This window comes from Pygoscelis adeliae, unplaced genomic scaffold (assembly GCF_000699105.1).
Source record: "Pygoscelis adeliae isolate BGI_AS28 unplaced genomic scaffold, ASM69910v1 Scaffold4, whole genome shotgun sequence".
In the NCBI taxonomy this organism is placed as follows: Eukaryota; Metazoa; Chordata; class Aves; order Sphenisciformes; family Spheniscidae; genus Pygoscelis; species Pygoscelis adeliae.
In genome coordinates, this window is record NW_008824986.1 from 11,831,326 (window position 1) to 11,843,698 (window position 12,373).

Here is a 12,373-nt window from a genome sequence, read left to right on the forward strand (position 1 = left end):
TACACTGGAACCAATAAGATTTTGCCCAGAGGCTTTGAAGTTTCTTTTTTATTTTATCTCTTTATCCTCCTGAAGTTGAGATCGACATCTCTGTGTCTGTATGTTACAGCTGACCAGGTTTTGCGACCAGGTTTTGCAACCAGGTGTATGCGCCACAAAATGCATTTTGCATAGCCCAGTTAACGACTGCTCTTTTTAAAAGGTTTCTTAAGTTGATACTGCGATTATAATTGGGTTTCAGTTTCCCCCAGTCTTTGCTTCCCTCTCTCTGAGCAGAGCCCGGGTGCTGAAGACAGGAGGCATCTTCTGTTACCCTCATACATGACATTTGTGGCAGCAAAGAGCCCGCAGCCAAGAAACAGCCTCTGTGCTAGACCCAGCTGTGGGTAAATAAAGCATCCTGTCTCACCCCTTAAAGGATCAAAGCGCTGGGGAAACGTGCGAGGATGTCAGAAGAGCGATCTTGCTGTGAGTGGGGAGGCTGTGGAGAAGACGGCTTGTAGGGGATGCTCAGATCTGCCAAGTGCTTTGTCCCGTGGAGGTGCTGCCTTTGTGCCGCCGCTCGTGCCGCCAGGCAGGGAGAGCGTCGCCTCTGCGTGAGCCACACCGGGACTTGCAGCAGAAGAGCGGAGCCGGAGGCAGCGGCAGCCGAGGCAGCTCCTGGCAGCCATTCAAGGCGTGGGAGCATCGCGGGCGCCTTTACCCAGGCTCTCGCAGCAGTAACTCCTCCCGAGCCTTCACCACGCGCTTGTCACCGGCCTCTTTTCCCTTCCCCTTCTCTCACCTTCATCCTCCCTCCTCTCCCACAAGAAGGCTGCTGTCTGGCCACCTCATCAGCCACAAGAAAGAGAAATGGGTGTGATAATTACCCGCAGCTGCGCCCAAAAATGGTGTCTACTGACTTGCTCTCTCTGTCCTGTCTAATCCCTTTGGCACAAGAGATCATTAGGCAAATGTTCATGGCCTGCATCCCCAAACAGAAAGCAAGAATATGAACTTTGAGCTAAAATCAAGCTGCCTGAGAGCATGTTTTATTTTTCTTTCCATTTGCACTGTGCTGTTATATCACAGGAGTTAATAATATTTAAAACACCCCCCTGCTTTTAATACCACCCTTTACCACAGGAGTCATCAGCTGCCTGAAAGTGACCACGTTGGCAACACACACAAAGAAAATTTTCTTTCATCTCCTTGCAGTCAATGTGAAAAAGACGACGACCGGCCGTGTTACAATGACAGGAAAAGCTTGCATGTTGCTGGCTGCTCCTGAATTTCAGCCGCGGTCTGATGCTTTTTGAAAGCTCTGCCCCTCCATGCTGTGTCTTGCTGCCAGCCGTCGAGTACAGCCTCTTATAACAAGGAGAGGGAGAGCTTAAAAGCTGGGTTTAGCAACTGGTCTGCCCATATGAGATGCTCACTATATCGTCCCTAAGAAAACATACTGCAGCGCGCATGAAAACCGATGCGCACCCAGAGTCTCATTAGTTCCATGTGATAAATGCTTCATGCTACAGCAAGTTGTTGAAAGCTTTTTATATTTAGCCCCGGAATTTCACTGGCTGCATCCCTTCAGCAGATGCTGTGTGTTAATCTCCTGTTTACACCTCTAGGCTGACGCTGGGTAAACCCCTGGGAGAAGGTTGCTTTGGGCAAGTTGTCATGGCTGAAGCGGGGGGGATTGACAAAGACAGGCCAAAAGAAGCGGTGACGGTGGCAGTGAAGATGTTGAAAGGTAAGAAAATTGGGTGATTAGGGATCAGAATGGGTGAGATGGCAGTTCTCATCCACAAAAAGTTTCTTTTGTGGCATCTGAACTCTGTCATCGTGGGGGGGTCAAAGAGCACATAGTTGACCTCAGCCTTCAGCAGTTTGGGGTGTAAATCTGTGCCCTTGACAGCCTGTTTATCTTGAGCAGTGAGTATTTAGGAGCCAGGAGATGCATTAGCATCGTGTGGGTCTCTCTGCTTTTAGTTCAGTTCATGTCAGAGGCTGTCCGTGTGTAGGTCCTAGCCCATTCAGTCCAGGTGGTTGGTGCCTATTTATTTTGAATTTAATTGTAAGATTAGTTTGCAGGAAAAGCATAGTTATTGGAGGTTTGATAGCTAAGGACAGCATTCTTATGTCTGATATTACTGTGTTGCCTCTTAACATGTAACAATGAAGAGATGGTCAGTCCATCAAAGAGGTTGAGACTATTTTTTGTTAGGACATAACGTATGACTTTGTATAACGTACAGTGTATACTGGAAAACAAATCCCATATTCTGCATTTTGAAGCACACATGTTTTACACCAACTGGTGAGCCTTAGTGAAGTTCAGGCTGGCACGCTAGAAAATATAAACTGAACCTGTGTCTTGTACAGATGATGCTACAGAAAAAGATCTGTCTGACCTGGTGTCAGAGATGGAGATGATGAAGATGATTGGGAAGCATAAAAATATCATCAATCTCCTTGGAGCCTGTACCCAGGATGGTGAGTAGAGAAAAGAAAGTAAACCAGGACTTTCCAACAGGTCTGCGAAAGTCTCATTAATCATAATTTTTCAAGAGTTTTTAAGGAAGCAGTCATGCCGTGATGGGATTTTTAGATATTTCCCTAGCTTAGCAGCAATATTTTAACTTCTGTGTCTCATTATACTTGCAGCTTTAATATGAGAAAGGGTACTATATCATATGAAAACTCTCTAATCCCTTGCTGTAGGGGGAAAAAAAAAAAGACATTTTACAGGGGCTTTACCCACGCCTGTTGTTCTGAATTGTCAGTCCTGCTTTAGTGGAACTTGTATCCCATGAATTTGAAATGAGCACTTTTACTCTCTAAAGACCACGGTGTTTTTATTAAAAGCTAATTATGTCATGTAAAGTGATGCAGAATGGCATAAAACTCTGGAAATTAAAAAATCTTAAGAAGCACTTTCCCCTTGTTTGAGATCTCATGGCATTCTTTGATTGAAAATACTTGCTTTTCAGTGCATGGCATGGTCTGGAAGGAATAAGCACTGGGTCAGGGTTTAGGTACTTTCAGCCACTAATTGTAGCTCTGCCACTATCCTGCTATGGAGCTTTGGGCCAGTCACTTTGCCAGGTCTGGACTTCCTTTTCTTTCAAGTTGTGCTTACTGATTTCACAGTTAAACATTTATTAATTTAGTTCGTTTGTTATAGGACGCTAAAAGCTTCTTTACATAAAAACATTTTACCCTTTGACCTTACTCCAGTTTTCACACAGTTCTATTTATCCAAAGGTCCATTGTATGTGATAGTAGAATATGCTTCCAAAGGAAACCTGCGTGAGTACCTGCGAGCACGCCGCCCCCCGGGGATGGAGTATTCGTTTGATATTAACAGGGTACCAGAAGAGCAGATGACATTCAAGGACTTAGTGTCATGCACATACCAGCTGGCAAGAGGCATGGAGTACCTGGCTTCACAAAAAGTAGGTAGAACTCAGCAAATACTGCACAAAGCGCATGGTGCATATTTGTTTGGCACTTTTCTTAGTTTAGGTTTGTTCTCATCTCATTTGTGTTCAAGAATTTGCTGGGAGAAGGACCTTTCTCAAACAAGTTGCATAATCCATACTCTCAAAAATCAGTGGGAAAATTCATACACTAAAGTTTTTAATCTCTGTTTAGTGACATCACTAAAATGTGGCCCAGAAAGGATCATTTAAAGTAAATACTGCGTACATATCTGCACTTTGAATTTGTAAGCACAGGTGGTCACTTGATTACACAAGCGACATTACTCCACCCATGAGACTGCAGGCACCATTTCCCATGAGACTGCAGGCACCATTTGCCTTCTGTTTCCAGTCAAATCGACCGAATCAGCTCATGTAGTGATGTAAAATAAATTAATTCAGTTAGTGAAAGGATTTACAGAATGATAACAGGCAGAGTTGAGAAGACCACAAGATACCAGGGCAAAAATAGTGAACAGAATAGGCAAAAATAAATGGAGTGAATTAGCCACTTAAATTAGGCGCTTTACTTCAAACTGGTGTTTGTCAGGAGAGCAAGCTTGTTGAAAGAATTTATTCATCCTGTCATGTCCCTAGACACTTATTTCTTCAACTTTTCTTCAAATGTTTTTTTTTAACCAGTAATTTGCTTAAATTATAGTTATGAAACTTTAAATAGCCCTGTATAACTAACTCTGTAAACATTTTGTGGCTTTGTGGACAAGCAATCGTGAATACTCTGGGTGGTGTTTGGACGCAATGGCTAAACCAGAGCACCAGATATTGATGATAAGCACTTCCTGCAAGGTGTGGAGTGGTTACTGGGATTTGTATCGACTTCCAGTTGTGCCCACTCCCAAGTATGGAGCTGTTTTTAACCAAAGACCAGAGCTGAGTGTAAACCTCCATTCCTGTTGTGTAGAGTCATGATGTTTTTATTGCTTTTCTGCACTGGTAGAGGTTAGGGGGAGGGGAATCAGGGTCTAATTTTGCTTTTATTCTTTCATTTTGAAATAGTAATTCTCCGTGCTGTAGGGTAAACAGGGAGACATGCACGACACCAAAGACAAAATCTTCTAATGTAGAAGTAAGCATGAGTATTGTATTAGGTAAAGCACCTTAGGATATCTCTTTCTAAGATTAATGAAACGTTTGCCTGGCAATGAGCCATGTCCCAAGAAAATAGAACTGTTGTGAAAGGAAAAAATAAGATTTGCCAATCAAAAGATTTAAGAACAAGCATCCACCTGAGAAGCTCAACTGCTGTTGTAGGACACTGCCAAGAAGGTGTGCGCTTGTACAGATGCACACGGCGGAACCATTTCATCCTTGGTGCACTTTGCAAAAACACTTAATCAGTGCTGCACTGAACGTGACAGAACGTGAGGCATTGCACAAGGCAGAGGGCAGAAGGAAAACAAAGGCAGCATATAGTAAAACTGCGCATTCAGGTTCTTCAGATATCCTACCATTTCTGTTTGTATTTCATTAGTTCTTTTCCCCTTAGGGATCCATTTACTGAGCTGGAATAATAAGAGAGCTGGTCTTCTCACAGTATTTCCATCATGCAGGAACTGTGAGAAGGCCAGTGTTTTTGTAATTTCAATCCAATCAATGGCTCACTGAGACCAAAAAAGGAGGGGGGGAGGAAGTATATAAAGAATATTTTTGGGCACCTACTTTTTGCCTTACAAAAAGTTTTTGCCTTACAAGCAATTGTACCTTGGAAATGGGATGTTGTTCCTAGGTTGGATGGATGCTTTTTAAAATTCTGTTGATGTGTCCTCTCCATCATTCCAGTACTGCGCAAGAGCAACAGGGGAGCTCCAGATACAGGGACTGGCCCAGATCATTGCAAAGAGACAGCAAATCATTAGGGCCAGAGGGTCGGCTATGAAAGCTGTCAGATATGGAAATCAATAATGGCACCATTCTGAAGATAGGAAAAGTCTCAGTTGTAAAACTGTAGGGTATGAGAAAGCAGAAATGTATTGACAGAAGATAACGGGGTTTGAATAATTTGATGTATTCACTCAGAGGTGTTACATGCCATTTGAGATGCTCTATGGTACCCCCAGGCTGCCACTCTGGAAAGGCCCAGGTCTGCTGTCAATCCTGTGTCATCCCTGGTAGTCTCATCAAGATACTTTGGATATCACAGGGCATCTCAGATGACAATGTGTACTTCTATTTGGGCAACTGAATTGAGTTTCTAGTGTCTCAGAGGATGTTCTTGTAAGGTTTGAGAACAGGGATAGGGAAGTAGGAAGGCTGGCCTATGTTGTTTCTGCTACCGTAGCATTGCTGATGCTGAATTAAAAGACTGATTTGATGCTGAAGGCATGTACTGTTGTCTGGTCCTGCGCACATGAAGGCATTGCTGGAGCAGGTTTTTCCTGGCAGTTCCCCATGACTAACCCAGTGAGGAGCAGAAGCTTTGTAGGCTCATTTTACCTGTGCAGGATAAGAGATCTCAGAAAATTGCAGGGGCAAGTTATAATGCAAGAAATAAATTGGCTGTTGTACAGTTTTTTGTAGTGGTTCAGTCCAGCATGTCTGTGCACATGCTGAAATAAAGAGGACAACATAAAAAGTAATTCAAAATTGAGGAGGGGGGAAAAAAACCCAAGGATATTTAACTTGAAAAGTAGTAGAATATCCCGGGGGGATTCCAAATGCGATGTTTCTTACCATGCTCCTGCTGCCATCAACCCAAATAAGGCTGGTTAAACACAGGAATAATATCCAGAGCAGTCACAAATGTCCTTTCAGTGTCAAGAATCAGGTGCAAGTTTTCAGGATAATGCTGACACGAAGGAAAAATCTCTGAGGAGATAACATTTTTAGTTTCGGTATCAAAGCTGTTTAAAAAGCAAACAGCCCAGCCCAGATTGTGTTGTTTTGGTTTGGTTTTTTTGTTTGTGTTGTTTTTTTTTTTTTAAATTAAGTTGTTATAGTCTCATGGTTGAAGTAAATACACACACCCTAGACATCTAGTTTAAAATTATATGCTGTGGATATAACTCATATTAAGATCTTTTATATAAAAAATGGTTGCACTGATCCAGACTGTCAGGTTTTAGCTCTGGTGAGATGATAGAATTTAAGAGAAGCTACTTAACAAAATGCTCATTAACAGTATTTGTAACGAAAGTGCTGCAATACCTGTACCTGGGCACCTGTAATGGAGAGTGAATCACAAACAGCGTGGCACAGTTTGGGTCACCACCCAAGCTTTCAGCCTCAGCAAAATATAAATCTTAAATAAACCAGGCTTTTCTAAGAGGCTTCTTAGGGCCGTTGTTCAACTTGGGAAAACGAGCTGAGGGGATGGATTGCAATGATTAAGACAATCCTATTTCACAGGCTTGTAGGAAATGTGTGGCTTTCCCACCTTGTGATTTAGGTTAAAATCTGTAAAGGAGACTTAGTTATGGTGTAGAAGTAATTTCACTTTTACAGCAGTTTATTTCAGTGGGCCTTTTTTTTTTTTCTCTCTCTTTTCTTTCCAGTGTATCCATCGGGACTTGGCTGCAAGAAATGTTTTGGTAACTGAAAATAATGTCATGAAAATAGCAGACTTTGGTTTAGCCAGAGACATCAACAATATAGATTATTATAAAAAGACTACTAATGTAAGTGGATGGTTTTCTTATCTCTGGAAACAAGTGTTTCTTTCGATGGTTCACTTTAAAACTATGGTTATAAACTTAATGGGCTTCTTGTACAGCAGCCTCACTTCTCATCACAGGCAGAAAACAGGGATCAAGGACATAAGCATTTCTGTCCCCTCTTACAGTGACAGTCAGTTAAAAAGATAACCAAAGAGGCTGTATATTGTGTGACTTATTAGAAATGCTAAAATACAAGAATTGTTTTTTGTGTGTCCCTGACTTCAGTCATTTGAAATAAGTGGAAATATTCCTGTTGATTCCAGCTCATTTTGTACCAAGCCTAGGATCTTGTAAAACACTGTATGAACAGTGCTAACAATAAACATAATAAAAATCCTGTTTATGTGTGGTAATGCCACATACAGCTTTATGCCTTTTTGCCTGTACTTAGCTTGTTATGTACAAGTTATGGCAGTAGTATCCAAGTGGGGCTAGAGGTTGAGAAAATTGGTTTTTTACTCCCCACTCTGTCACTGTTTTGCTGTTTAACCTGTACCAAATCAAGAAGATAAAACATTTCAGATGGTAGTTATTGATGCCTAGTTTGAACAGCTTATACCTCCTTCTCGGGGGATCTCTTAAGATCCTGACGAACTACACTTGGGTTTTGACGGGAACTTTGCAGAACTCATTCAGTTCTACAGACTTTAATATTTTGTATAAATATTAATTATTATTAACAATCATGTTAAGTGGCTTACCTATGAAAATAAAGCACTAAGTGATTAATGGCATTTTAATGGTAATATCTGCCTACTTCCAAAAGACAGAGCAACGAGGTACGGGTACGTCCGTACTGGAGGGAATTGAACCTTCTTCATATCAAATTTAGTGCGATTCCTGGGCTCTGAGGAGAGCAGACTTTGTGTGCAAAGCAACAGGCAGTTGCGACTGTGAGCTTTGGGTCACTGCAAAAGGTGGAGAAGGAAAACAAAATTCTTGGGTTTAGCGATCAACTTATTTTTGCAAGCAGGCCTATTTTTCAGAGGATGATTGATTGGATTTTTGTCTTTAAAGAGCCATAGTGGAATGATCTTTTTAATTTTGATCTGCTTATCCTATTGTTCTCCTAGCAAGCAGTCTGGGAACTTTTGGGGAGCCCTCAGTGCTTTTCATTTTATCTTCAATGTTTATATCCATTTTTCTTAATGATCTCCCTACTTTAGCCCATTTTACTATTTTTTTTCCGTGAAAATTTTAAAGATAAATTATGTGCTAGTTTGCATTAGCAGGCTATTCTCTGAGAATTAATTAATATTTTTAAAAAATTGATGTTGAAATCATCCTGTCAATTGCTACCATTTTAATTTTTCTTCCCTTCCCTTCCAAACTTATAGGGACGGCTTCCAGTAAAATGGATGGCTCCAGAAGCTCTGTTTGACAGAGTTTACACACATCAAAGTGATGTGTAAGTGTCCTTATTTGAATGGGGTTTTAGGGAGTGGGAAGGAGGGTTGTTTTGGTTTGTATTTGTTAAAGTTTGGGATATTTTAAATGTATTTTCCTGTTGTCCTTTACCTTTAAGTGTTTTCATTCTGTTTCACATATTAATAGATGGAACAGGACTTGCCCTTAGAAAGTGAGGATTTTATGGTAGACTGCTAACCAGTGCTCTGTTACTAATCTGCCCAGCTTCAAAGCACATGAAAGGTGGAAAATGCTAACCTCCTTCTGTCAGTGCGGAAGTTTCCCCCCTTGAACTTATTTACGGATGTGCAGCTACAAAGAGTCTATCTAATTTGCTTGGCTTTTGACATACTCTGGACTTCCTTCAGGTTTAAAAAAAAAAAAAGAGAGAGAAATAAAAGAAAGAAAGAAAAGAAAATTCCTGAAAATTTCTTATAAAAATTTGTGCTAAGATTCAGTATAATAAAACATAGGCTGCATATACCAGAAAAGCATTCTCTGATTTTTAGAAGTGTTGTTGCTTCCCAGCAGTACTTCACATGTAATAGAAAATCATTGGACTCTGACACTTCAAAATCTTTTAATCTGTGCACAGAGTTAGTGGCTGATGCAACCGCTCAGGATTTATTCTGCTTCCTATTACAGTTTCCTAGGCCCATCTACAGTACTCGTGTGAATTGTGCTTGAAGTAGACATGTATTTTTTTATGCAATGCAGATGAAGATCTTGTTTTTTATTTCTCCAAGAGAAACTGTTAACTGTAAAGGGCTGGATTCTTCCCAGCACAGGTGTAAAAGGTTACACATGTCAGTGCAGGGTTAAAAAGAAAAAGGGCAGGGTGGAAAAAATAAGAGGCATCTCCTCTTTCTTTAACCTGGGTGCACTTCCTGAGCTGCTCTCTCATTAAGAAAAGCATTTACTGAGGCTTTTCCTGCAGTCTTTATATTATTTACAAAGGAAAATATATACACAGGTTAAGGGTGGATCAAACTTTTGTTTTAAAATAACATCTTGGCAAAATATTTAAGTGAATGTGAAGTCAACTGGTTCAGGACTGAAAGTTGGTCTGAGCTCCTCAGCAACCAGGGAGCACGAGGGTTTCAGTGCTGGAACTTGGAGGCTCTTGGCCCAATGGTGGCTTTGAAGACAGCTAAAGATAATATTATTGTAAGTTTATGCAAACAGTTTACTAAAATACACTGCTGCGAAGCTAGGAGAGCTGCAGAGAAGCTTGGGAGCCAGTGCAAGTTGTGTGCTTGTTGCTCACCTGGCAAAGCTGCCTGCCAAAGAGCCCTAGGTTGCCAGCAAGGCATGATGAGGCAGGCTCTGGAGGAGGTGGCAAACTGACTTAGAATGATCCTACTTAATTTCCTAACAAAACTTAATTAAAAAAAAAAAAAAAAAAAGAGCAGAATGATGCAAAATATTTTTGTTTTGAACAGCCTGCTTTTTCCACAATATCCTGCCACATAATTGCAAACCAGCTCAGCTGTGAGTGTTCTGTAAATAATTAAGCTGTGAAGATGCAGTTCTTTGCAGTAGCCTTGGAAACTCCTGTGCTCGGAGCACACCAGACAAAGGTGAAGAGTGTGTTTGAGAACATGCTCAGGTCAGCCCCTACTGCAGCCCATGCACCTGATGCACTTCACAGACTGATGTCCTGCTCAGGGTGGTCAGAGTTGGGCAGATGCTGATTATTTAAGTATCTCCTGAGAGGAATTGGCAGTCATTGCATCTGCTGCAGACACATCTCTCTTTTCAGCAGTAAGGCAGATCTTCTAATGCTGTTTTCTCTTTGATTTGTAGTTGGTCATTTGGTGTGTTAATGTGGGAGATCTTCACATTAGGAGGATCGCCCTACCCAGGAATTCCAGTGGAGGAACTTTTTAAGCTGCTTAAAGAAGGGCACCGAATGGATAAACCTGCCAACTGCACCAATGAACTGTAAGGACCCTTATTTGCTGTACGAGGATGGAAGGGCACAACCGTATTGAATTCACATGGTTAATGCTACCCCTGGCAGAATCAAACATTTTCAGGATTGCTTTCCTCTAAAATTGTGGATATATGTGTGTGTGTATAGATATGTAAAGAAAAGGTATGAAAAGGTCTTCAGGAAGTGTTTGACAGAGGATACTTCTTTACACACCCTGGTGTGATCCCATTGAAAAAAGAAGTGATCATCTACAAGCCAGTCTTCGTCAGTGTTTTTACGCCTATATTTGTTTTATTTATTTATTATTGTCATTAACATGACAATTCCTAAATGGCACACATACCACTAATCATATGTAAGGTACATCAGGCTGGTTTTGTACACAACAAAATACATCTGGGAACTTCTGCATTAACACAGCATTGATCTTCTGGTGATGAGGGAAGAGTGTTTTCCCTTTCTGATATTTCAGTATAGCCCTTAACTATTTTTTTTTTCCCCCCCCATTTTATTTCTTCACTTCGCAAAGACCGCAATCCCTAACATGCAAAAATATTTAAGCATGTGTAATTTATTACCATTGAAATCCCTGGGACAGAAGGCTACAGAATCAGGTCCCCCAAAAGGTAATTTAAATACTAGGCAAGAGAGATAAAGGAGTAGAAATGCACCTTTGAGGGAAGCGAGAGTATTGTGCAGTTTTGGGAAAGTCAATGGTCCATGTGTAGGGCTGTGAGTGCTCGCTGCTTTACTTGTGATGAAGAACGTTGACTGTGTATGAAAAGGTTTACGAGAAGGACGCGTGATTTTAATTAAGCCAAGAAAATGTGTATTTCTTACAGCTATATGATGATGAGAGATTGCTGGCATGCTGTGCCTTCACAGAGACCGACTTTTAAACAGTTGGTGGAAGACTTGGATCGGATTCTCACTCTCACAACTAATGAGGTAGGTAAATTGTTTCCCTCCATAAGCTGCTGATCAGGACAAATGGTTCAGGAGACAGATGGAATTTATTCAATTATGAAATCCTGCTCAAGTTCTCTTCTTGTTCTGTTTGTCGTTGTCCTCTGAGGTTACATGCAGCTAAACTATGTATCCCATGAAATCCTCGGTTTCTTGCCATTATGCCTTGATTTATGTAACTAAACAGAAACATGTCTTTAAAGTGTTTTTGTTTATTTCTCATTGCATCTTTTGATGTTTTTAGCATAGCAGTATCGAGGGACTACACATAGCAGGTTGAGAGGCAATGTTTACGTTTCAACATGAGTTTCACGTGAAGGAGAGATGTGGAGTTCATGGTGTTTTTCATTTATCGACTCAGTTTGATTCCCAGGCATGATATCTAGGTCAGAAGAGGAGAAATCGTCAATGGTAGATTTCAGATTATATGCCTGAGAGTGAATTAGGTTCACTGAAATAGCTCTCTGTGGAGGGAACAAGGACCCACAGGGAATGTGCAAACAGCTATCCAATTATCCAAAGGTCCTGCCTAACACTGCTTCAGGTTGGGATATATGAATGCAAAAAGGTTTTATTTGAAGAGCATTCTTTCAGAGGTCTGAGATATTATTAATTTTAGCAAGGAACACACTGATTAGGGTATTCACACAGGAATCAGTTCTCTTATCACTAAATCACGTGCACCTTTGAGGAAGATCACAAGTGAGGGAAATGTTGATTCTTTTGGTAGAAACTTCTTTTGAGAGAAAATGCTTGGTGTCCCAGAAATATTTTACGGATTCCTATCATTTCTGAGAAATGATATGTATAATGGGAGGGGGAAAAAAAAACCAAAACCCTTATAGAGGAAAGTTGCAACAACTTGTTTTGACCATTTCAAAACAAATTTTTCAGATTTGCTGTGATTATAGCACTTCGGGGGGGGG

At 40.9% G+C, this 12,373-nt stretch overlaps 1 protein-coding gene across 1 annotated transcript in view; it reads left to right on the forward strand.

The window, feature by feature from the left end:
- FGFR2 (fibroblast growth factor receptor 2) overlaps positions 1 to 12,373 on the forward strand; it is an 81,664-nt gene that overhangs the window by 66,268 nt on the left and 3,023 nt on the right. The window contains exons 13-19 of the mRNA XM_009325895.1: positions 1,611 to 1,732; positions 2,365 to 2,475; positions 3,247 to 3,437; positions 6,977 to 7,099; positions 8,476 to 8,546; positions 10,352 to 10,489; positions 11,324 to 11,429. Of these exons, the coding sequence (XP_009324170.1) occupies positions 1,611 to 1,732; positions 2,365 to 2,475; positions 3,247 to 3,437; positions 6,977 to 7,099; positions 8,476 to 8,546; positions 10,352 to 10,489; positions 11,324 to 11,429 (862 nt within the window). The remainder of the gene's footprint in view (positions 1 to 1,610; positions 1,733 to 2,364; positions 2,476 to 3,246; positions 3,438 to 6,976; positions 7,100 to 8,475; positions 8,547 to 10,351; positions 10,490 to 11,323; positions 11,430 to 12,373) is intronic.